The sequence below is a fragment of the Mustela nigripes genome, chromosome 13 (assembly GCF_022355385.1).
Source record: "Mustela nigripes isolate SB6536 chromosome 13, MUSNIG.SB6536, whole genome shotgun sequence".
Taxonomy (NCBI): domain Eukaryota; kingdom Metazoa; phylum Chordata; class Mammalia; order Carnivora; family Mustelidae; genus Mustela; species Mustela nigripes.
The window spans coordinates 105,797,366-105,824,306 of record NC_081569.1 but is presented as its reverse complement, the minus strand read 5'-3'; the positions used below and the strand labels follow the sequence as shown (position 1 = coordinate 105,824,306).

Genomic DNA, 26,941 nt, shown 5'->3' with positions numbered 1-26,941 from the left:
TCTGATAAGTTCAAGTTGATAGGGAAAAAACAGTTACCCTAGAGGCATTTTTGTGGATTTTTGGGGTAGTGTGCAGGGATAAGAATCCATGCAACCAGTTGGTATTTAAATGGGATATATTTAAACGAAAAAAGTTAAAGTGGTATGAATTGTATATATTAACTGATTTTTTATTAGAACACTAAGAGAGGATATAGAATCTTAACAAAAAGCAAGAGTATGGAAAATTTAATTTGTATATTCTAAGTAGCAAATATATTAAACAGTAAAATCCAACCTGAGTAATCTTTGTTCCAGTAATAAATTTCATAGCTGCTGTTGCTTCTTCTTCAGAAATGAGGAGTCCATCTAAATGAGTAAGAGTCTTTAATCTGCCAATAACACTCAACCTTAATGTGGCTGGCTTGGGAAAAATAACAAAAAGTTAATTTTTACAAAACATTACATATGTTATGGCATAGAAAGGAGTGCTTTTTCATTCCTTCCCATGTAATTCAAAATTATGTATTTCCCACTATTAGCTATATCTACAAATAAGGGCTTAACTTAGTTCTTTAATAACTGAATTTAAGTTATATTTAAGAACTGATCTGTTTTGTTTGAAGGTGGGTAGCTCTACTCTTATGAAGGAAGGGAAGTCCTGTAAGCTGTTGAAAAGTGTGGTGAAAAGTGTTCAGAGAACGGCAGTGCCTCCCAGTTATCTAGATAAGCAGTTACTCAGCTCTGTGTGCATTTCTATCTGGATCTCTAGCTGTTGACATCCAGTTTGGCAACAGGAAGAGAGCTGTATAATGACCAGGCACATTTTGGGTATGGTCTGTCAAAAGAAAAATATCCTTCAATTTTTCTGAGCAGAAAAGAAAAAAATACAACAATGTAAACATAGTAATATGGCAATTTAATAGAACCATCATTAGCCTCTTTTCAAAATGTTGAACAGTCTTATATACATTTTTGAAAAGCAAGGAAAGGAGGATTCTTGCAATTATAAAATTGGGGCATTTTTTAAATACTTGGGGATACCCTTAAACATAATCATTGAATACTGAAATTTCTTAGCATGAATCTGTGTATCTTTGTGATAAGGAAAAAAGTAGCGTTCAATCAAATTTCCCTTTATAGCAGAACATAAGCCTTTATAATACAGGTTTATCAGGGGAAGTGATAAACTGATTCCCTCCTTAATGATGTCTCTCTTATTGTATTCTATTATTCTTTTTTTTAAAGATTTTATTTATTTAAGTGTGATTGGGTTATGAACACTGGGGAGGGTATGTGCTATGGTGAGTGCTGTGAAATGTGTAAGCCTAATGATTCAGACCTGTACCCCTATGGCAAATAATATATTATATGTTAATAAAAATAATTTAAAAAAGAAAAAGAAAAAAAAAGATTTTATTTATTTATTTGTCAGAGAGAGAGAGAGAGCACACAAGCAGGGGGGGGGGTGGCAGTCAGAGAGAGAAGGCAGCTCCCTGCTGAGCCAGGAGCCCTATGTGGAACTTGATTCCAGGACCCTGGGGTCATGACCTGAGCTAAAGGCAGACGCTTAACCGATTGAGCTACCCAGGTTCCCACATTCTATTATTTTTGGTCCCATGCCTCATTACAGTAGGTTCTAGCACACTAAACTATATAAACTCTCTCAAGGTTTGCAAATGGCAATAGTATCTAATACTCTTAAAGCCACAGTACTCTCAAACTAGTAAAAGCTTATTAAAAAAAATCTTTTAATAACATTTGATTCATTTGATCACTACCCTACACTAAATTAAAGTTATGAGATACAAATCATTCTAATAAAACAAAGATAGTTTGTCTATTTCTGGCTATTACTGGATAGTAATGAGAAACTGGCTTTGAAATAAAAATGATCATTTGCTTTTTATAAACATATCCGCTACCTACCTTTTGCCATGGATTATGCCGAATATCAAGAGTAAGAAGGCTTGTGGTGTGTTTGCATAACATATTTATTTCATCACCGGATTTTTTCAGTTGATTCCAGCTTAAGTCTAAGTGCTTCAGTTTCATCAGACCTCTAAATCCTTCTAGGGTTATCACATGGTTATGACTTGCATCCAAATATTCAAGGTTATACTGCAACACATACAAATAGAAGTGGTGCTAAAAAGGGTCACAGCTGGTATTTACAGAGTTCTTTTCTTTATGATTCACTAAGTTCTTTGTATGTATTTCTTTATATGTAATTCTTACAGAAAACCTACACAGTAGATACACTGCAATTATGGTATCAACATATGGTATCAACAATACAGGTATTTTATTTTTAGAATGCTCTTAATTCTCAGTTCACTCTTGTAATGTGGAGTGACAGTGTTTGTTTTCATAGAACAGAAGGCAGAGACTAACTGACAAGACAGGTTGGCCCCAACAAACAAGGAATTACTGTTCTTACTATCTGGACTTCTGGTAGCCTGGCTAAAAAAAGTTTCATTTTTAGAGGTAGAAATTAAACCTATTCTATAATTCTCATTTTTAAAAGTACATGACTTTTAATAACTTAAAAATCATTAAACTAATATATGGTCTATGTTGGAAATTTGGGAAATGTAGTAAATAAATTAAAAGAAAAATAGAAAAAACATGTAATTCTGAACTTAGAAGGAACCACTGAGAACATTGTTTTTTTAATTATATGTGCAAATATTTTCCTTACAAAAAACAGGTTGTATTATATAGAGATTTGTATCCCTTTGGGTGTTCACACATCATTAAGTATTCTTCAAAATGGTTTTTCATGATTGTATAATATTTCAATAAGTGAACTGTTAGGATCATTTTTAAAGATTTACTATGAACAATTATGTGGCTTCTAATTGTTGGCAGCACTGCAACAAAGATCCATGATTGTGATAATTAAACTGAGACTCTTTTATTTTTTCAGAAAAGATTTTTAGAAGTGGGATTATAAGTTTTAAGGATTTCTATATTAAGATTTTTTTAACTTTTTTTTTTTTTTTTAAGTAGGCTCCATGAATGGTGGGGAGCCTAACACAGGGCTCAGACTCATGACCATGACCTGAGATCAGGAGCTGGACACTCAACCAACTGAGCCATGCAGGCATCCCTATATTGTTAAGATTTTTGATAAATACTGCTAAATAATTTTCAAGGAAGTTTGTACCAATTTTTTCTTCCAACAGTAGGATATGGGAATGCACATTTTCTTAAATACCCACCAGTTCCACCTGCTTTATTTTAATTTATATTGCTTATTACCAGTGAAGTTGAACATCTTTCCATGTGTTTGTATTAGCTATTTTTAAATTTTCATTTTTGTTTATTGTGTTTCTTCTCTTTAGCCATTTATCTATTTAGATCTTCACCTAATTATTTGTAAGAAGTCTTTAAGACTTAATTTGTTACTTTATTTGTTGCAAATAAAATTTTCTTTTAAGGTATATACTAATTCAGACCTAGAAAAAAGAAGAGAACTTTAAGAAGACGTTTTGCAACACATTTTTTTCTCACTTAATGCTTTTATTTTTTTAAAATTATTTTTATTAACATATAATGTATTATTTTCCCCAGGGGTACAGGTCTTTGAATCATCAGGCTTACACATTTCACAGCACCCACCATAGCACATACGTTCCCCAATGTCCATAACCCAGCCACCCTATCCTTCCCTTCCCACCCCACTGCAACCCTCTGTTTGTGTTGTCAGGTTAAGAGTCTCATGGTTTGTCTCCCTCCTGATCCCATCTTGTTTGCAACATATTTTTTAAAATAAAAGGTAATATTACTATAGATTAACAGTGAACTTGATATCTTTATAGGTAATTCAAAACAGTTGTTTGAATTCAGCATAGAATTAATCACTGCTATAGTTCATGTTCTTGGAAAAGCAGTTATTACAGTGGTTCAGGTTGCAGAAGTTGAATGTACCGATTTAAAAAAAAATCTTTTTTTTCCCCTTTCATTCATTTTTTTTTGAAAAATTTTTTGAAAGATCATTAAAATCTTTCAAAAAATTCCTGGAAACCAAATAATGTTACTGACTTTTTATTCTCATAAAAAAGCATAGTAAAACAAACAAACAAACAAACATATAATCATTTGCTATCATAATTTCTTGAACAAAAGGATATTTGATAGTATTTTTTAAAAAGATTTTTTTAATTTATTTGACAGAGAGAGAGATCACAAGTAGGCAGAGAGGTAGGCAGAGAGGCAGGCGGGGGGGGGGGGGGAAGCCAGCTCCCCGCCGAGCAGAGAGCCCGATGTGGGGTTCGATCCCAGGACTCTGGGATCATGACCTGAGCCGAAGGCCGAGGCTTAACCCACTGAGCCTCCCAGGCACCTAATATTTGATAGTGTTAAGGACATAATCTTAGAACAGTCTTTAAAATGAAATCAATTTGGCTTTATAAAAATTTATTACATGGCCTGTCTTCTCCCAATTTTCATCATAAAGTGGTAAAAACTTGTCCCAAATTCTGGCATTTGAATGTAGACTAGCATTTTGGAACCATACATCATAAAATGTAACTGCCTTCTTTCCTTGAAAATGGGGGTGGGATCTCAATTTTTCTATTCCCAAAGATATAAAACAGACTCTATGAACATAGCTGTTCATAGAAGAGTACTTTCAGTTTTTGTAGAGGGGTTTCTTTCTTAATATTTCTTGTGCTTCAGTTTGTCATTCTTAAATTCCAGTACAGTACAGCCAACTTACAAAGATTAAAACTCACAATACCTCTTTTAAAAATTCTTAGGGGTAATGGTTCATTCTCTAAATATAAATTAGCTCTCTCTAGGTTATCACTTTAGCAATAAATTTTTCATTAGAAAAGACAAGACAGAAGTATTGTCTCAATAAAAAATTAGGCACATAATCTAGATTAAGATTGCAAATAGCTATACATATTTGTCTTTCCCTGGCCAACTCTGACTGTGGTGGAGCTATTTTCAGAGGAAAAAAATCTCTTCCTGTTCCTTTCTCTTAGATACTCTCCTTTCTTGATAGTTCAGGTGACTGAATGATAAACATGAATCTTAGGACTTTTTAATTTATCTTGTAAGGATGTCTTGCTTAGGCTTTTAAAAAAAAACCATATAGTATATATATTTTCCCTACCATTAACGAAGGCCAAGTCTTCCATTATATAAACAGTGTTAGGTTGGGTGTTTTAATTTAAAAGTCAAGACCAGGATGATAAATACTTAAAAACAATACATTTACTTTCTGGAACTTAGTAGAAGTAACTTCTAGCATGCAAGTGGATTATGGAAACTCTCCATGTTAGAGACATGCTTAAGGAAAATGACAGTAAAAATGAAATATCTTAAAGGCAACTTAAAAAATGTAGAAGACAATAGGAATGACAGGTGAGTGATTAAACTAGATCATAACCTTTTGTAATGCCACGGTAACCATAAATCACATTAAACACACATGCAAAGCTCACTACTGGAGAATAAAGAGGCAGAGGCAGCATAGGTTTTCAATCTCTGAATCCCCACATGAAAACAGAATAAACTGATAAAAACCCAAATTCTACGGACAAGATTTATAACCAAGTTACATGACAGGGTGTCCCCATAAGCCCCCAAAGAAGCTGTAGGATAAACCACCAACAACCACAAGACCTACATGGTATCCATGTCTATGTGAGAGGAAGAAGGAAGCATCAGGGCAGTATCTGATGGACCTGAGAACAATAGAGCCTCCAAATAGTCAGCCAGTGTTTACTGGAAAGTAAGGCAACAAATCTGAGTACAGCTGGAAGGAGTTTTGCATGGGATGAGTGCATGGGACCCATCAGAGAAAGATCTGAAGCAACTGGAGCAATCTAACACTTATGAACCTTAAAACTGCCCCACCAGGGCTCCCTTCTAGAATAGAATCCTTCTCAAAGAAGAAACTGTTGAGGCTAAGGCAAAAATGAAACAGGATAAGGACAAAAAAGGCAAAAATGAGAGACAGAGAGAGAGAGAGAGAGAGAAAATAGAAGAGAGGAATAGAGTCAGGAAATCTCAGAAAAGAAGCACTACAATTTTTTTTAAAGCACATATAAACAAGAGGGAGATCTGTGAAGGTAGGAAAGCTTTCTCAAACCCCAGTTCATTTTCAAAGTTTAAAAAAGTAATTTCACTAAAAAATCAGCAAAAGAAAAGTATTGAGATCCAATCCCAGGCAAAGCTAGGAGTGCGAGGGAGGCGGAAGGAGGTGGGGGTGCGGAGAGAGAGAGAGGGAGAGACATTGCTGTGGGCAATAAAAGTACACCAGAAAGATATGCTCAGAAATTTAAGATTATTAACTTACTATTTTAAAACAAGCAAAAAGATGTTAAGAAAGCTTCAAAATATAAGATAACAACATAAATCTGGATTAGAAATATTCAGAAGTGAGATGAAAGAGCCCATAAAAGAATTTGAAATTAAATAAGAACATTTTAGAAACAAAGACTAAGTAGTCAAACACAAAAACTAGTAAATACAATAGATAATCGCTTTAAGAGACAGAGAAGGTATAAAAAAGGGAAGAATTGTAAAATCAAATTAATTTAAAATTTTAAACCACAATGAAATACCACCAGTTAGAATGGCCAAAATTAACAAGAAAGGAACAACAAATGCAAGGATGTGGAGAAAGGGGAACCCTCTTACACTGTTGATGGGAATGCAAGCTGGTACAGCCACTCTGGAAAACAATATGGAGGTTCCTCAAGATGTTAAAAATAGAGCTATCCTATGACCCAGCAATCGCACTACTGGGTATTTATCTCAAAGATACAAATGTAGTGATCTGAACGGGCACCTGCACCTCACTGTTTCATTGCAGTAATGTCCACAATAGTCAAACTGTGGAAGGAGCCAATATGTCCTTCAACAGGTGAATGGATAAAGAAGATGTGGTTCAAATATACAAGGGAATGTTAATCACCCAATCAGAAAAGATGAATACCTACTATTTACATCGATGTGGATGAAACTGGAAGTTATTATGCTGAGTGAAATAAGTCAATCAGAGAAAGAGAAGTTATCACATGGTTTCACTCACTTATGGAATTTAAGGAATAGTGCAGAGGACCATAGAGGAAGGGAGGGAAAACTTAATGGGAAGAAATCAGAGAGGGAGACAAACCATGAGGGACTCTGGACTCTGGGAAACAAGCTGAGGGTTACAGAAGAGAGGGGGCTTGGGGATGGGGTAACTGGGTGATGGGCATTAAGGAGGGCACATGATCTGATGAGCATTGGGTGTTCTATGCAACTAAAGAATCACTACATCAAAAGCTAATGATGTACTATATGTTGGCTAATTGAACTTAATAAAAACATTTTTTAATTAAGAGATAAAAAAGACTTGGGAGAAAGTGACAAAGAGCGAAGATAGATAAAGATTCAATGTATGAATAAGGTGAGGCCCTGAAAAAAAAAAATAAAAACCCTACAAGGAAACAGAAAAATGGCTAAAAACTTCCAGGTTAGAAAAAGAAAAGAACGGGGCACCTGGGTGGCTCAGTGGGTTAAGCATTTGCCTTCAACTCAGGTCATGATCCCAGGGTCCTGAGGTAGAGCCCTGCATCAGGCTTTCAGCTCAGTGGGGATCCTGCTTCTCTTTCAGTCCTTCCCCGCTGCTGATACTCTCTCATGCTCTCTGTCTCTCAAATAAATAAATAAAATCTTTAAATTAAAAAAAAAAACCTTTAAAAAAAGAAAAAGAAAGAAAAAATTATTTTAATCTGCATTTTGGAAGAGCATACTGTAGTTCCGAAATACTGGTCCTGGCAACAAATACCAAGACATATTCTAGTAAAATTACTGGACTTTAAAGAAACTGGCCATCTAAAAGTAAAAAGCATGTAACTTAAGGGAAAAAAATTATACATTCTCATCAGACTTTTCTACAGCAACACTTTATGTCAGAGGAAAACAAAATAGCATTTAAGATGCCCAAGGAAATAAACTGTGAGCTAAGGATTCTATATCCTGCAAAGCTGCCATTCATGTATAAGGGATATAGAAAAACTATTATCCACATGTAGTAATGGAAGGATTATAAATATTGTTCCCATTAGCCCTTCCCAAGGAATCTATAATCGAATATTTTTCAGACAATCAAAATGTTTACAGAGATACCAACCTAAGGTGTGGTGATAAGAATTAAATATAATTACCAATGAACTAAAAGGGAGGGTGTACATAGAGTAAGGCTACATGGTCTGACCAAATATATATGGAATGATAATTTTAATTATTTTTTTAAATGAGTAATAATGCAGAGAACACACACAAAATTAAAAAAAAATCTTTCCAGTAACCATATTGATGAGAGTATTAGTGCTATCATTCTGAGACTATTGTGTGTGTAATAGCAATAAAACAATAATCAATTATTAAATATTCCAATGCTATCACTTTGTATCCTTGGGAATCAGGATTCTTGCTGTGAGAGAAAAAAAGAGAGCTGTAAGTAACAGAGAAAAGGTTAAGCTAAAAGATTTTCAGTCTTGATTTGTGAGGTTAGTTTTAGATATACATGCATTATACCCTATACATATACATACATATATAGTTTATATGCATATACATACATATCACACACACACATGCAGACGCCCCTTCCCCACAACAAGTCTGTCCAATGGAATGACCTAGAAACAAATACCAAACCTGACATACCACTTCTCTCTAAGATAAATTAGTGCAAAGGTCACCTGGGTGGCTCAGTCAGTTAAGTGCCAGATTTCTGGTTTCGGCGCAGGGTTGTGGGATCAAGGCCTGAATTAAACTCTGTGCTCAGCACCATGCTTGCTAGACATTTTCTCCCTCTCCCCCTACCCTGCTCCTTCTTCTGCTCATGTTCTCTCTTTTTCTCTCAAATAAATAAAATCATTTAAAAAAAATAAAAGAAACTAGAGCTCCTTGAAAAAATGGCTAATCCCATGTCTACAACAGAAGACACAGAAAATGTATGTTTAACATCTCTTATAACAGGTGGTAAAGAAGCTATCAGAGACCACTAGGGTCATGGCAAAAGAAGCAAACTTTAAGACGTTTCCATTGGCTAACGATGAGACCATCTGAGCTTCAATCATGATAAAGGTTGCAGTGGATGGACTCTCATTGAGTATGTTTAAGTCCATGTATTCCTAATGATATTAAAACAAAAAAGGAATTACATATCTGTGAGAAAACACAAGGAACCAATTCATTATCTTCAAAATTGGTAAATAAAGACAAGTAAGCATCTATTCTGCATTTTCTTTTTTTCCTGCTTCCTTCCTTCCTTCCTTCCTTTCTTTTCTCCTTTCCTTTCTTTCTTCCTTCCTTTCTTTCTTTCTTAAGTAATCCCTGCGTGAAACACAGGACTTGAACTCACGACCACAAGATCTAGAGTTGCATGCTCTACGGACTAAGCGAGCCAGGTGCCCCTGTTCTGCATTTTCTACATTACTGGGAGTACTGATAACCAAATAATAGATGAAGGGAAGTATCTATGCAAAAACAGTCTAACTAAGAAATGAAAAAGAAATGACAGAATAAGAATATTGCCATTTTGTAATCACTGATGAATTAATGGACTAAGCATTAACAATGGCTACTGGCATCAGAAAAGTGAGTCAATCAGATATCATCTGCTTCCTATAGACTTGCCAGAGGAATGGAACCTGAACCTGATCCAGTCTCTGTATCTAGCTGTCAATTAGCAGACAATATGGAGGGTTGAGGTCATGTAGGGTTATATCATAAGCAAATCAACAACAGGGTCCAGACTGTGGGACACTTTTGGGACTAGAAGTTCGACGTATTTCTACAGATAAACTATGGAGAGTGGAAGGGGAGGAGGGAGAGACGGGAGAAGGGAAACCTATAAATTAAGAGAGACAATTTCTAGAATGGCAAAACCAAACTATTGTGCTAGGTGGGGAGGCACATTTGGGTGATAGAACTACGGGGGAAATGCAGGGAGAGGATTACTAAAGAGGTGAGGATAATGATTTATTGAGGGGATGGGGAATATATAGAAGGGGCTTATGTTGTAGGTTATAAAGTTCTGTTTCTTGACCTGCATCAGTAATAAGCACGTTCACCTAATTACTGAACCACATGCTTGTAGTATGTAGTTTTCTATATCTGTATTTTCTTTTATAATAAAAAGCTGAATATACACCTATAGAGTATCTCCTCTCTCTGATCACCCCTAACATCCCTACAGTCATTTTTCAAGACACCTTTACACATCAGATACTTGATTTTTGAGAGGTTTATTACTAGCTACCTTTGCTAATCTTAAAATTTGAAAATACCACTTGGGCATACAGTTTGTCCAGTTCTCTTGTTTGTAAAATGGCCACAGTAATATCAATCCAGTAAGTACACAGTGATAGAAATTTTTCTATCCAAGGAGAACAATAAAACTATACTGCAAAATACATGCTGGGCAGCTGGCTAAGCTATCTAAAAGCACTATCTAAAAGCACTATCCATGTGCTTTGCCTGACTTGGGAGTTTACTTTAAAAACAAACAAACAACACACAAAGGATTTATTTATTGTGAGAATGGTGAGGAGGGGCAGAGGAGGAGGGTGAGAGAGAGAATCTCAAGCTGATCCTTGCTGATGCAGGCTTGATCCCATCACCCCGAAAGCATGACCTGAGCTGAAATCAAGAGTTGGATGCTTAACCGACTGAGTCACTCAGGCGGCTCAAGAGCTTACTCTTTAAATTTTGTGCATAAGCAAAATTATGACTGTTACAGCCTCTGTAACCACTGGCAATCAGAAAAAAGTTAAATAAAAAATGCCAACAACTTACATATAGTCTTGAGACCTCTATTAAACTACCTTCTTTCCTCAAACTGTGTATCAAACTATCAGGGATTCTATTAAAAAGGACCTCGGCTTTGGGCCCCTGGGTGTTTGAGTTCTCTCTTCCCATCCCTCTGCTCCTCCCCGCCACTCTCTCTCTCTCGTAAATAAGTAAATATATATTTTTTTTAATTTATTGGACAGAGAGAGAGAGAGAGATCACAAGTAGGCAGAGAGGCAGGCAGAGAGAGAGAGGAGGAAGCAGGCTCCCCGCTGAGCAGAGAGCCCGATGTGGGGCTCGATCCCAGGACCCTGAGATCATGACCTGAGCCGAAGGCAGCGGCTTAACCCACTGAGCCACCCAGGCACCCTAAGTAAATCTTAAAAAAAAAACAAAAACAAAAGGACTTTGGCTTACTAAAAGAAATAAGGATGGAGATTTAGTACTAAAACTTAAGATCAGTAAGGAAAGCAACAGCTCCCACCACAGTGGGAGAAGCAGCAACACAGATGCTTTGATATGGTTGAAAGGGGGTGGGGAATGAGTAAGAGCTGAGAATGATGATATGTTCTGGAAAGTTAGGCCAGTGACTTGGGACCAGTGGAAACAGGGGATGCTGGCTGGGTTGGCATTCTGGAGCCACATATGCAATTACTTTTGTTGTATGATATATAACAGAGAAAACAAAAGCCAGATAAAATGCTTAGCTATGTGTACATGGTACATTACTGTGTTTGTCCTATGGTCTATGGTGGGGCAAACACAAATCAAATAAGATCTGTGCATGTGACAGAGAGGACAAGGAAGAAAGAAAGAGAAATAACAACATGAATAATGAACAAATGGGAAGAGAACTAACAGCCTTAGATATGAAGTGGTGAATCAGAAAATGAAGAAGTAAAGACTCACAAGGAGAAAAATAAGAATGGGAAAACAAGAGCAGAAGAAAATGGAAATGCCAATTTCCAAAGAACATTTTAAAAATAAGTCTGGAGTAGTTTTAAAATGAATTTACTTTAAAGTAGTTAGAAATCAGGTATGACCACAGGTGTATATTTGGTTTGCAAATGGAATCTGAATCTGACACTTTTAATTTTATTTTTTAAAATATTTTATTTATTTGAGACAGAGAGAGCACAAACAGGTGGGGGGAGGGGCACTGGTAGAGGGAGAAGGAGACTCCCCTGCTGAGCGGAGAGCCCAATGCAGGGCTCGATCTCAGGACCCCAAGATCATGACCTGAGCTGAAAGCAGACACTTAACTGACGGAGCCAGTTAGGTGCCCAAAGACCTATTTTGGACAAAGTAACATACCACAGTGTTGTGTTCCTAATTTGAGCTGCATAATCTCGAATATAGTATGTTTGAGGTCTTCATTACAAAAATAATATATCTTTTAAATTAATTCTTTTACTTAAATAATTTCAAAAGGACAGTTCTTACCAGGTGGTATACATCATCTAAACAAGTAAATTCATTGAAGCTGATATTAAGTTTTCGAAGTCCTGTTAACTTGGAGAGATCTCTCAATTTACTCAAGCTATTTCCATGGAGATTCAGATTCTGAAATAAAATGAAATGTAAATTAAAAAATAAGACAGATTATATTCTACATCATAGTTATTTAAGTAATATTAAGAGAGAGCCAATAAGAAGTAAGCCTAATGTATGCTTTTAAAAGGTAGAGCTTATAATAGCATTACTGAATCCTGTTCTTGATTAATTTGGTTTTCCACTTGGTCTAGAAATTCTTTTTAGAAAACAGTTAAATATATTGTTAAGATATTTATTGAGGCATGCCTATTTCTCAAGCTAGCCAGTGAGCAACGTAGGCCCTAAAGATTTGGGGTTTTGGCGAGGATATCTCACAAAAGAAGATGGCAGGGCTACACCCTGACTGCAGGAAACTATGAGGGCACTGGACTAAGGAGCAGAGGCTGAGGGTCTTAAAGCAGGGGGACAGACTCAAATAAGGGGCTAGGGAAAATGTTTCTCTATCAGAATTTGGTCTAAACTTTCCCTATCCATTTGATCCTGTGCTCAGTAAAAAGGAATGTTCATACAGCTGTATATTTAGGGGATACCCTGATGACTATTTTTCTATCTTTTGACTACACCATTGTGAATGATATCAAGTGAAGATTACATTCTTGCATAGTCTACACCAAAAGTAGTGGCACAAGAAAATGCGTTAATATAATTGACTGCAGTATTCACAACAAATGGAGATTATGATAAAATCAAGTGTCTACCTCTCAGATCTCTTCACTCACCACCACCATCTTACATCCTATTATACCGTGGACATAACATAAATTCCAAGAAACATCTGAATGTCGAATAGTTGTCAAAACTTGGTTAAGATTGTTAAGAAGGATGAAATTATGTAGAGTAGTTTATTCTACAGGTTACATACCGGTATCATCCATGATAGCATCTACAGAAACCTTACACTTAACATGTCCAAACTGAATACAACATTTTTCCTTTTTATCTGCCTGTCAGTCTATGTTTTTGGACCTGATTGAGACTTTCACTGTCTATCGAACAGATATTGTTTACCACCCCCCTTTCCCCTTTTCCATAAACACTTTATTCTAGAAATGTTTCTCAAACCAACCGTTCCATACTATTACCACTACAAGTGCCTTAGTTCAGTCTCTTATTTGTCCTTCGAACTACTGCATAGTTTCCACTGGATAGCCGTACCATCAGTCTGACTTAAATCTAGCCACAAGTTGCTAAAGTTGGGGTCTTTAAAAACACAGCAACTGTTCCTTAAGGAAAATCTAAAATTTAAAATTTACCTTCAAAAACCCATCCTATTATGTGCTTTGGTGAGTGCTGTGAAGTGTGTAAACCTGGTGATTCACAGACCTGTACCCCTGGGGATAAAAATATATGTTTATAAAAAATAAAAAATTAATTAAAAAAATAAATAAAAAAAATAAAAATAAAAAAATTTAAAAAACAAAACAAAACAAAACAAAAAAAACCCATCCTATTGTAGCATGCCTCCTACTCTTCTAGCCACAGCCCCATGTATCTTCCTGTTTTCCAGCCTATGTCTTTACCTTCCCCTGGTACACACCCTATGTTCATAGTCACCCCGTGTTCCATGATAACACTAGGATCTTTCAAAAACATACGCTTCTAGACAGAGTATTTCCCCTGCCTGGAAGATGTAAACAACCAAGTTTCTCATATCCTTCAAAAATCTGCACAAAACGTATCTCTTTCCGTGGCATTCTCCCAGCAACTCCAAGCTTCCTATGTTTGTTTACATATCTGTCTCCACTAAAATGAGGTCCATGAGACAGGGAAAATAACTAATTCATTTTGAACTCCCAATACTTACCTCATTGCCTAAAACAAAGCAAATGCTCAGTAAATGCTAGATGAATAAGTCGTTGCAAAAACCAGACGTCCAACTAACAAGAATTCTATTTTTTTTTTATTCAAGTAAAATTAACATACATTTTTTTTAACATACAGTGTTATAGTAGTTTCAGGTGTGTAATACGATTCAACAATTCTGTACATTGCTCAGTGCTCATCAGAGTAAGTGTACTCTTAATCCCCTTCACCCATTTCACCCATCCTCCCCCACCTCCCACCTTTATTTCTATATATTTTATTTATTTTTATGAATGGCCTCAAAAAAACCTCCATCTAGTGGGGAAGACTGAAAAGAAAGTAAGAGGTGTGTACCCTGATATTTCTCTTATAGTAATGGCAAAAAGGAAGGAAAATAATTGGTGTGATTTCTAAACATTTTTATTGTACTATCTAGTATTCTTACTAAAAGCCTTCAAAGGTTTTTCTGGCTTTTGAGCCATATAGGTAAATTTAGGATGAGACGTTCTTCCATTCTTAGGCTAGGGGTGTTGATAAAATTAAGGCAGTCGGGTGGAGGTCATGAGCAAGCCAGGGTATTCTAAAGTCTTATTCTCCTCATTGTTACTTATTTTACAAACCAAAAAAATTTTAAAAAGACCTACTTTTTTTGTTTTATTTTTTACTGTTGCTGGTTTTTTAAAAAAAACTTTTTTATTTAATCCCTTTAAAATCTATAGAAACATATGTCATAGAAGCTCAGTCCAATCAGAACTCATGCATTTATCAAGCCTTTCATTACTAAAGCTTTTTTTTAAATCAAAAATGCATTACTCAAATATGAAATCTTGACATTATAGTGCAGAAACAGTAATTTCTCCATGCTGTCAGCTCAAAGATTGCTTCTGTAATCATTAGACTGCATATTTATGATACAGGTGGTGATATTGTCATTTTGTTATAAAAATTTCCTCCCTAATAATAACTGGCTAAGGTCAAAACTTACTCTCCTAGACTTGAAGATTTCGTGGATGGTGATGATGTAGTTGGACAAAAGCAATACCATAAACAACTTGAAAACATGTTTTCTAAATATTTTCAGAAGCAGACTCATAACTGTTGGCCACACTTATTATTTTAAAAAATATTTTTTCACTCTTTTTGTTTACCCCAGTCACTCGAAAAAGACTGTCATCATAAACAAGTGATCTAGAAAGTCACACTGGAGCAATGTAATTGACTTTCAAGATAAAAATCATCCTGATTATCTGTATCTCAGCTTTCAGTACACACACACAGAAAGATAGTGTCCTGTGAAAATAACTTGTCTTCTCTCGTATTTTTATCAGTTTATCAATCAAATATCAATTTGCTTGCCACTTCTGTAGGGTCAAGCAAACCTACTTTCTCTGTATGAACTGATTGCTGTTTGTAAAGGTATTGTTTTTGTATGATCTCCCTGATATGAGGAAGTGGTGATGCAACATGGGGGCTTAAGTGGGTAGGAGAAGAATCAATGAAACAAGATGGAATTGGGAGGGAGACAAACCATAAGTGACTCTTAATCTCACAAAACAAACTGAGGGTTGCTGGGGGGAGGGGGTTTGGGAGAAGGGGGTGGGATTATGGACATTGGGGAGGGTATGTGCTTTGGTGAGTGCTGTGAAGTGTGTAAACCTGGTGATTCACAGACCTGTACCCCTGGGGATACAAATATATGTTTATAAAAAATAAAAAATTTAAAAAAAAGGTATTGTTTTTGTAATGAGTATCTCCTATGTGCCAGGTGTTATGCTAGAAAATGGCAGAGCTGATGCTAGACTACACAGTGTTTATGAGTAAATTAGAAAGCGGGATCCATCCTTTCCTTGAGATACCTTTATTTTCAGCTTTTAGGAAATTGTCACAATATGTCGATTTTGTTAGTACAAGAAATTTTTTGAAGAATGGTCAGAAAATTGTAGTATATATACTGCTCTATGATTTAAAGGGTACCCTTTGGATATGGCCCTCTTGTGCAATGCACACCACACCATCTTATATTGTTGCCCTGATACTGGGGATATACATATCGAAGACCTGCCATAGCCCCTGCCCCTGTGGAATTTACAATCTAGGAAGGATACAGAGCATATAACAAAGGAATCTGACCTAGACTCAGAGATAAGAGAAAATGTTAATGCTTCAGTATAGATCTACTTATATATAAGATCTATAAGTTATGTGGGAATTAACTAGGAGAAGGGAGTCAGGGGAGAACATTCCACATGGAGGACTAGCATAGTGGCTCTGCTGGATGCACGCAGAATGCATTTAAGAAATAGAAAGGAGGCTGAGCACAGAGAACTAAAGAGAGGGTAATATGAAGAGAGTCTGGTAAGGTAGGCCAGGGACCAGGTGACGCAAAATCTTATAGGCCATATTAAGGACTTCGGCTTTATTTTTAAAACAATGGAAAATCATTTGAGGATTTCAAGTAGGAGTGGTGAGGGGTGACAGAGATTTCATGATCAGATTTGCGTTTTGAAAAGATTGCTCTAGCTTCCACATGGAGAATGAGTTGAGGGCTCAAAGTGAAAGCAGGATAGTGCCTCTGTTGTACAGCTCTAGGAGGCACCTCCTAGTCCCCATACTGAGTTATATTCAGTTATATAATGAATGGCACCCAGAGAATACATTAATAGCATATAATGTGAATTGCATCTCCTGGAGTTATGCAGTGTTGCAGTGGTAGAGTGCCAGGAGCCCTGTTAGAAGGCATCGCAGTAGTCGAGGTCAGGGATAATTAATGATAGTTCAGATAGAATGGTAGCTGATTTGAAATGGACAGATCTGTAAGTCAAGGTATGGATGTAGGCTTAATATCTCAACAGAACTGCCCCAGTGTATATAAAGTTGCTTTAGTACTAAGTCAAATTCTGTTGATTAATTTTATAAAGCTCTGATATTCTATGTTGATGAATCCTGGAAACTGAAAATTTGAAACTTATCTGTCTTAATCATTTAAAGAGAGCTTACTTGTTATTCAGGAATAAAATACTTTGTAAACTAGAAGGCTATCCTCTAGGCCTGTACTGTCTTGTATGGTAGTCACTAGCGACATGTGGCTGTTGAGCACATGAAATGTGGCTAGTCTGAAAGTGCTATAGAATGCAAATATACTCCAGACATCAAAGACTTAGTTGAAACTATCTGATTAATGACTCTTCATATTGATTGCATATTGAAATGATAATATTTTAGATATATTGGATTAATTAAAATTAATCTTTTTAAAAAGATTTTATTTATTTGACAGAGAGAGAGAGATCACAAGTAGGCAGAGAGGCAGGCTCCCTGCTGAGCAGAGAGCCTGATGTGGGGCTCGATCCCAGGACCCTAAGGTCATGACCTGAGCTGAAGGCAGAGGCTTAACCCGCTGAGCCACCCAGGCACCCCTTAAAATTAATCTTTTAATTAAAACATTTTTGGCATGGCTAAGAGAAAATTTTAAATTACATGTATGGTTCATATTATATTACTACCAAACAACACTGATCTAGTCCACAAAGAAGGAAAGGTCAAGGCATTTTTAACTTTGACAGCATGATGGCTGGCATCACTAGATAGGTGCTTTAGTGTCCTTAGACTTCATGTGTTAGATTATGATTCCAAATTCGAGGTCCAAATTCCAGATTTTATTCCTTATAATACTCACCACAATATGACTGTAAATGCTAGTCTTGGCAAGAGAAAGTATTGTTTTATCATCCAAACTAATAAGTTTTGGTCTGGGCTTAATCCTGGGATCCATTTTTATAACTTCATCATCAAATTTCAAATCCTGGGACAATACTGATCCTTCTGGATATTTTTTGCTTTCTTCTAAAATAATATTGTTGAATGAAGAAAATAAAGAGCGAGGCTTGACCTAAAAAATTTATTAAAAGTATTGAAAATTTGGTTGTTGTATTTATCATTTTGAACAAGAAACAGCCTATGTAGCAAAGATGAATTATCTCTTTTTTTCAGCTATATAGTAATACCTATGATGATCAGAATCACATTAGGAAATCAATAAGAATAGATTAAAATTGTAGGCTAAGAATAAATGTGTTCATCCCCTCCCATTGAAAATTCCTTAAAACTGGCAAAAGATCATCTTTAAATAATTTTTCAGCAATGGAAAGGGCACCAACAAAAGACAAGGAATTGTGAGACATAAATCAAAAGGGACTGAATTGAAGACAATAGCAGAAATGTAACCGGTAGCCAAAACATGTATAGGAGATAATCACTTTGAAGAGCAGATGCAGAGAAACCTGGTGTTCAGAGTGAACAAGTAAAACAGCAATGGGATGCTCTAAGTAATTAAGTAATTATGGTAAGAACTATAAATGAATGAGCATGAACAACATAAACAGAAATGGCTCTAGAAAAAAACAAAATGGGACGCCTGGGTGGCTCAGTTGGTTAAGCAGCTGCCTTCGGCTCAGGTCATGATCCCGGCGTCCTGGGATCGAGTCCCACATCGGGCTCCTGCTTCTCCCTCTGCCTCTGCCTGCCATTCTGTCTGCCTGTGCTCGCTCTCTCCCCCTCTCTCTCTCTGATAAATAAATAAAATCTTAAAAAAAAAAAAAAAGAAAAAGAAAGAAACAAAATGATCCATAAGTGAATTTAAAACCTGGGACAATAAAGCATCCATAATAGAATAGGCTGCTATAGAAAAGAATAGGGTAAATACTTTAGAGTCAAAATAAAAACAATCAGTGAAATAAAAATATTCAATTAAAAATAAAAATATTCAATAAAAATATTCAATACAAATGGATATGGCACAGATCAAATTAGTGAGGTTGAGGAAATCTTCTTGAACAGAGAATTTAAAAATGGAGATATAAAATATGAGAGAAAAAAAATTAAAAGACATGGAGGATCAATTCAGAATGCCCAAAGTTTAACTAATCAAGGTTTCAGAGGGATGAACAGAGAATGGAAGAAAAAATAATAATAAAGGAATTAAGAAAATTACCCAGAAGTGAATAAAGTAGTCAATCTTCTGATGGGAAGAGCTCATGAAGTAGCAAGCAGATGAATGATGGAGCTAAGTTCTTTGCTGACATCTGTAACTGAAGAGTCACAACAGCCAGGACTGCCCACCTCTCGACTTCTTGTTATTTGAGTCATTCTGTTTACTATTTGTCTGCTTCTCCCTCTGACCTTCTCCCCTCTCATGCTCTCTCTCACTGTCTTTCTCTCAAATAAGTAAATAAAATCTTTAAGTAAGTAAATAAATAGTAAGAAGACTGGAAACAACCTCTATGTTTCATCCAGAGTAATAGTCAAATAAATCAGACTATTATTGGATAGTATGCAGCCACCAAAAGAATGAAGAATAGACCTGGGCTTCTGGGTGGCTCAGTTGGTTAAGTGACTGCCTTTGGCTCAGGTCATGATCCCAGGGTCCCAGGACTGAGTCCTGCATTGGGCTCCCTGCTCAGCAGGGAGTCTGCTTCTCCTTCTGACCCTTCCCCATCTCGTGCTCTCTCTCTCACTCTCCTCTTTCTCAAATAAATAAATAAAATCTTAAAAAAAAAAAAAAAAGTATAGGCCTATATGTACTGAAGTGGGAATATGTCCAAAACATATTGTTAGAGGCAAAAAACACCACAAAATACTTAGGTCTTGATCCTACTATGTAAAATGTATATTTTGTTATATATATAAATACATAGAAAAAAAGATTGAAAGCAAACCCACAAAGTTGTTAACAGTGGATTTCTTCATGAAAGGGAGTGGTGCTGGGGTTGAAGTGAAATCAGATTTTCATGTTTATTATATATTCTTCAATATAGTTTGAAACTTTCTCAGTGAGACTACAGCCATATATTACTCATAAAAACATTTAGGTGTCATAATATTTATTTTGAAAATTAAACCCTTCACCAAATAACCATTTTATTTTTTTATTTTTTAAAGATTTATTTGACAGACAGAGATCACAAGTAGGCAGAGAAGCAGGCAGAGAGAGAGGAGGAAGCAGGCTCCCTGCTAAGCAGAGAGCCCAATGCGGAGCTCGATCCTAGGATCCTGGGATCATGACCCGAGCCGAAGGCAGAGGCTTTAATCCACTGAGCTACCCAGGCGCGCCCCAAATAACCATTTTATATGTTTATGTATAAATAGACATGTTTAATATAAACCTGACATTATATTATTAGACTTCAAATTACTGTTATGTCCTTATTTAAGGAATTCCAATTTTAAAAATATATCCATACCACTGTAATATACTCAAATTCAACAATGTATTCTGGCAAAACAAGGTCATGATCAAAGACAAACCACTTGCACTGCCGAACGCTGCAATCACAGTTTCTTTGTCCCATGACAGAATCTAGAGTAAAATAAAAAACAAAACAAAACAAGAAAAATACTCTTCAAAATGAAATATATATTTTTCATTATTACACAGATTAATAAACAATAAACTCAGCAAGTTCTAACTATCATGTTATTAAGAGTATTTTATTTCTTATATTTTTTCCACTCTCCTAGGCAGTTTCTTAATTCTAGAAATACTTTCTAGTCACCCTTTCACTACATAGACTAGTAGGGTTTAATTTTATTCATGTTCTTTTTTTTTTTTTTAAAGATTTTATTTATTTATTTGACAGACAGAGATCACAAGTAGGCAGAGAGGCAGGCAGAGAGAGGAGGAAGCAGGCTCCCCGCTGAGCAGAGAGCCCGATGCGGGGCTCTATCCCAGGACCCTGAGATCATGACCTGAGCCGAAGGCAGAGGCTTTAACCCACTGAGCCACCCAGGCGCCCCTCCTTTTCCTTTTTATACTTACCATTTTACTATTCAATGTGTGGCCATATATTTTTGACAAATATATTTCCCAAAAACCTTTGCTATTAAAAGTGGGTGGGTTTTTCATCTTTTGAAATACATATATGTATTATATAACATATGAAACATGTATATAGTATATATGTATAATATATATGAGTATGTATGGATGTGTCATTTACAAAATAAAAGTCTACACACACATATAAATGTCACTGAAGTAGGGAATAGGAAAATAGAAGCTCGCTAGTAGCTAACAAAGGATTTTTTAGAAAAGTTTACAAACTTTGTTGGTAGAAGTTAAACTCTACACATCTGTATTAAACACAAACATTTTGTATTCAGAAAAATTAAAGCACATTTCTCTTTATAGCAGACATACTTAGTATATATTTTCGAGGAACGAACACTGAATTAACCATTGGATAGTTAGCTTGATTGATGGAGTCCTGTTCACGAGCCTGAACACTCTGTCCAAGGAAGACCTTTGTAATGAGGAGGATGCCTAAATATGAATAAAAAAATAATTTTAACACTAATTCATTTTGGTGACTTTCCCATATTACTTTCCTTAATGGTCGCAGACCTGACAATATGTTCTGCAAGGGGAGGAATCCTGGCTACCTTGTTTGCCATTGTATAGCAACCCAGAAGCTCACTAAATATTTGTTGACCAAATGAAGTAAGTATGAAAGAGGATTCCTGTAATTATATCAAGCAAAGCTTTACAGAAAAGGAAGAAGGAAAGAAAATAATAAGTTTTTTTTATTAAGTAATTTAAAGTAAAGAACTTTTTATTGTTATTAACTGGGTAAAAATTCATCTCTTTATCATCAGCACCTAGCATATACCTTAGATCATAGGGGGCACTCAATACATATTTACTGAATGGATAAACATTTATTTTCCCTTTAGATTCCTAAGGGATCTTTGGATTCACTCAATCCTAAAGATCTCTAGGAGTCAGTCCTATAAAGTAACTTGTAATCACTAGGCATAAAACATTGAGATGCCCCCCCCTTTTTTTACGATGTATCTGTCATAAAATGAAAATTGAGAGACCCTAATTGTTTTGGGAAACATATTTCAGAAGAATCTAGAAAAACATCATGAGGTGTTTCTTAAGATGGGAATAGAGGAGAATGAGAAAAAAGAAGCAAATGGTTTTTTCAAATAAGGAGTTCTTTCTATATTCAATAATCTGCTTAATTTTCACTTAATAAAAGACTACAAAATACATGTAGTTCAACATGAATAATCTTAGCAGAGCTATTTTCTGAAACTTAGAATATTACTCTTAGAGAGTTAAATTAACCAAATTTCTGACAGCTCAGTCTTCAGTAGGTTGAATAGTGGAGACCAAAGAGTAGGCGTCCCTTACTCCTTGACCAGGTCCGTTCTCCTTATTATATATTCTTGGATCATATGCACTAATACTTCATCTTACAGCTCTTATGAAAATTATAATTTTACATTTATTTGTGTGATTATTAATGTTTGTCAGTACCATAAGGAGCACTGTGTCTAGTTTGCAGAGACTGTATCCCCATCACCCACCAGGTGCCTAACATGCAGTAACCAGTCCATACTACTGGTGGAACTGAACAATGAGCAGTGGGAGGGTGAGGCAGGAGGACCTGATGAGCTGGTTTTTTGCCCCAGCCTGTGGTTAACAGGGAACCTCTCCCACAACTGTCTTGCAAATTGGCTCATATACTTTTATCTGTATATTCAAGATGCAAATAAAGTACTAATCACTGTGAATAAATGAAAGTACCAAAAGCTTATCTTCTATGAGGTAATTTATAAAGCAATCTATACATTTCAATCTATACATTTTATCTTTAGTCAGGTTTTTTTGTTTTTTTTTTTTAAGATTTATTTATTTGACAAGAGAGACACAATGAGAGAGGGAACACAAGCAGGGGGAGTAGGACAGGGAGAAGCAGGCTTTCTGCCAAGCAATTCAGGGCTTGGTCCCAGGACCCTGGGATCATGACCTGAGCCAAAGGCAGAACCTTAACAACTGAGCCACGCGGGCACCCCTTTAGCCAGTTTTAGGTTTACAACAAGGTCTTCTTATCTTCTGTTACAATAATTAAGGACAAATAAGGACTCTCTTCCCCAGTGCTTGGTATGATGATTATTGCATAATTGGGTCAGGTTCTCTTTTCTCTGCCCTGTGAACTTGGGGTATGTGTGTGTGTGTGTGATGCATATAGATTGAGTTTATTTTTAGGACACAAGTTAATGGAGATAAAAGGAGATTGAGAGAGAGGAGGTAGGATGGCAATGTAGTAGGACCACCCTAGGCTCATCTTGTCTCGTCAATGAACAAAGCAGACCGTGAAAAGTGCTTGTTCCATATAATTAGATTAAACATGAGTAACAAACGGGTCCCATCCTATTAATGTTTACACAATGATCAGTAAATATTTGTTTATAACTTGACTGAAGTAATAGATCAAAGAGTCATATATCACTACACTGGTAAATAATAAGTAAAATAATTTTTAGAAAATCTTTCTGATTGATAAAACCAAGTGTTAAAAACGTTACAAAATTAACTAATGAAGACTTAGAACTAAAAAGTTCAGAAATTCTGTGTATTTGTATTACCATGCCTGAAGAGCTCAGGCTCAAGACAGTTCTTCTTCTCGTCTTTGTACTTTTGCTGTAAAAATTCAATTCTGGGGCACTCACACATACTGAGGCTGTTAGCAAGAATCACAGCTTCTTTTCTGAGAGGCAGCTGTAAAGAAAAAACAAAGTCTGAGTATTTTTATAAAATTGACAGTACTTCAGCTTCAATACAGATGGTTTACTGGTAAATGTTTGTGGGTGTGGGCAAAGAAAAGTCAGGCTAGATTTGCTGAAAAGAAGTAGACAACCTTCAGGTGCAACTTCATTGTATAAGGCTATTTATATGGTTTAAATTTACATGGAAACAGGTTTACAAAAAGTGATACAGTATAATATTTATTCCCATAAAAGCAGCCAGAGTCAAAGCTGACAATACTGTGTAGTGATGGAGCTGTAGTTTTACACATTTGCAAGGATACTCCATGAGTAGTCATGCAAATTCCAAAAAGAAAATCCTGCATGACATTTTATCAGTGAAGGTTCTTATTTAGATATGATATATACATATAGATAGATACATTTAAGATATATAAATAAAGATTTGGTATAATGGTGTTTTTGGTTTAATAATCTACAATGATTTCCAGATACATCTCATTGTGCTAATGCATTGAAATCTTGGTTTGCTTTGTGACTAGATTTATTTCTTAAAGTATTTGATCAGAAATACAATACTTCCGTAAAATTCACATTACTTCCTGTGAAAGCAGTCCTGAAAAGTCAATAAAATCTCTATTTTTAGTTGTAGGAAACCTAGAGCTAAGAGGGATTAAACAGTCTATCCAAGGACAGAAGTAGAAATTAGCAAAGTCGTGATTTGAACTCAGGTCTGCTCTTCCTTTTCACTATCTCAGTTTTGACATTATTACTAGTTTAATATTAGTAGCCACTTTATCTAAAAATGTACTTTTCTATAAATGCTGAATTGCTTATATATTTTTTCTTATTGAAACCTGTCATCCAAAGATTTTTTAAAAATAAATACTAAAATGTGGCTCATGTTACTATAAATTCCACGTTTCAGTAAATAGAATCTTCTCAGACTTCCAGTGAATATCACTAACTATGCATCAGATACAAGCTGTGTGCATGGCATTAGGCAGCTATAGCATGGTCTTGGCCCTCAAATAACAGAGGGAAAGATCATGAAGAGAGCATAGGCAGTAATCTTTCTAACATCAGCTGTAGCAATATTTTTCTAGGTATGTCTCCTGAGGCAAGGAAAATAAAAGCAAAAATAAACTGTCAGGACTACAGAACAAAATGTTTCTGCATAGCAAAGGAAAGAATCAGAACAAAAAGCAACCTACTAAATGAGAGAAGATATTTGCAAATGATATATTCAATAAAGGGTTAGTATCCAAAATATATAAGGAACTTATAAAACTCAATACCTAAAAAACAAATAACCCTTAAATTAAAAAATGGGCAGAAGACATGGACAGACATTTCTCCAGACATATAGATGGCCAAAAAGACATGAAAAGATACTCAACTCGCTGATCAACAGGGAAATGCAAATCAAAACTTCAATGAGAAATCACCTCATGCCTGTCAAAATGGCTAAAATAAAAAACACGATAAACAAGTGTTGGTGAGGATGTGGAGAAACAGGAACTCCTGTGCTCTTTTGATGGAATGCAAACTGGTGCAGCCAATGTGGAAAACAGTATGGAGGTTCCTCAAAAAGTTAAACATAGGGGCACCTATGGGTTAAGGTGGCTCAGTGGGTTAAGCCCCTGCCTTTGGCTCAGGTCATGATCTCAGGGTCGTGGGATTGAGCCCCACATCGGGCTCTCTGCTGAGCAGGGAGCCTTCTTCCCCTTCTTCTCTCTGCCTGCCTCTCTGCCTACTTGTGGTTTCTGTCAGTCAAATAAAGAAATAAAATCTTTTTTTAAAAAGTTAAACATAGGACAAGACTACAATCCAGTAATTACACTACTAAGTATTTTCACACAAAAACCAGAAACACTAAGTCAAAATGAGTCATGCACCCCCATGTTTATTGCAACATTATTTACAGTAGTCGAATTGTGAAAGCAGCCTAAATGTCCCTCGATAGATGAAGGGATTAAAAAACATGTGGTATATATGCACAATGGAATATTATTCAGCAATAAAAAGGAATAAAATATTGCCATTTACAACAACATGGATGGAGCTAGAGTATATTATGCTAAGTGAAATAAGGCAGTTAGAGGAAGACAGATACCATATAATTCTACTCATGTGTAGAATTTAAGAAAAAAAATAAACAAGCAAAGGAAAAAAGAGAGAGAGAAACCAAGAAACAGACTTTTAAGTATAGAGAACAAACTGATAGTTACCAGAGGGAAGGTAAGTGGGGGGATGGGTGAAATAGGGAATGGGGATTAGGAGTACACTAAATGATTATGGTGAAAAAAATAATTGAAAAAATAGATAGCAACAAAAAAAATAGAATCAGAAAATGTAAAAAATCTAAAAAAAAAAAAGAGAGGGGAAGACGGAAATAATTTTAAATTAAAGAATTAAAAATAAAAACCATCACAAGATATGTCAAATAAGATCTACTTTTTTTTTCTTTTTTTAGGTGGGAGAGTGGGAGAAAAAGAATCTCAAGCAGGCTCCCCACCCAGCACAGAACCAACTTAATGACTAAGCCACCCAGACACACCCGATAATCAGAAATTTTAAAGGTAAGTCTTTTTAAGAGAAGAGCACATGATATATAGAAAAAGGTATGACTTTTATCTACCCATCTATTCAACTATTCATCATGCATGAATCAGATTTCCAGTAAGAATCTCTTAAGAAAGTCCCTCCCCTCAAGGACTTAAAGAGAAACACATACACAATCGCATTTCAATATAACAAACATGCTACAATAAAATTTTCAACTTCCACTGACTGCCACTTAACCAGTTTACAAGATTAAGCAGTATTTTCCATCCTTTCTAGAACCCACAGTATGGTGACAGTTCAAGGATAAGAGGGTACTTTAAAAATTACTGATGTAGGGGCGCCTGTGTGGCTCAGTGGGTTAAGCCGCTGCCTTAGGCTCAGGTCATGATCCCACGGTCCTGGGATCGAGCCCCGCATCGGGCTCTCTGCTCAGCAGGGAGCCTGCTCCCTCCTCTCCCTTTCTGCCTGCCTCTCTGCCTGCTTGTCATCTCTCTCTGTCAAATAAATAAAAATCTTTAAAAAAAAATACTGATGTACTAGTATAGGGAATTGGTCAATAACATTGTTAATAATGTATGGTGACAGATAGTAACTACACTAGTTGAGGTACGCACTGGATACGCACTGGGAATGTATAGAATTGTTGAATTACTATATTGTAAACCTGAAACTATATAAC

General features: G+C 35.8%; 1 protein-coding gene and 1 long non-coding RNA gene across 5 annotated transcripts in view; one reads left to right on the top strand and one right to left on the bottom strand.

Moving 5' to 3' along the window:
• LRRC9 (leucine rich repeat containing 9) overlaps nucleotides 1–26,941 on the bottom strand; it is a 109,396-nt gene that overhangs the window by 43,266 nt on the left and 39,189 nt on the right. Inside the window, exons 13-19 of the mRNA XM_059373323.1 lie at nucleotides 23,575–23,707; nucleotides 21,338–21,460; nucleotides 20,382–20,497; nucleotides 17,819–18,031; nucleotides 12,229–12,348; nucleotides 1,909–2,100; nucleotides 278–403 (exon numbers count right to left, since the gene is read on the bottom strand). Of these exons, the coding sequence (XP_059229306.1) occupies nucleotides 278–403; nucleotides 1,909–2,100; nucleotides 12,229–12,348; nucleotides 17,819–18,031; nucleotides 20,382–20,497; nucleotides 21,338–21,460; nucleotides 23,575–23,707 (1,023 nt within the window). The remainder of the gene's footprint in view (nucleotides 1–277; nucleotides 404–1,908; nucleotides 2,101–12,228; nucleotides 12,349–17,818; nucleotides 18,032–20,381; nucleotides 20,498–21,337; nucleotides 21,461–23,574; nucleotides 23,708–26,941) is intronic.
• Nucleotides 1–26,941, top strand: part of LOC132000002 (uncharacterized) — a 131,259-nt gene that overhangs the window by 68,693 nt on the left and 35,625 nt on the right. For all 4 annotated transcript variants that reach the window (XR_009399151.1, XR_009399150.1, XR_009399149.1 and 1 more), the window contains one exon: nucleotides 26,171–26,276. This is a non-coding gene — a long non-coding RNA (uncharacterized LOC132000002). The remainder of the gene's footprint in view (nucleotides 1–26,170; nucleotides 26,277–26,941) is intronic.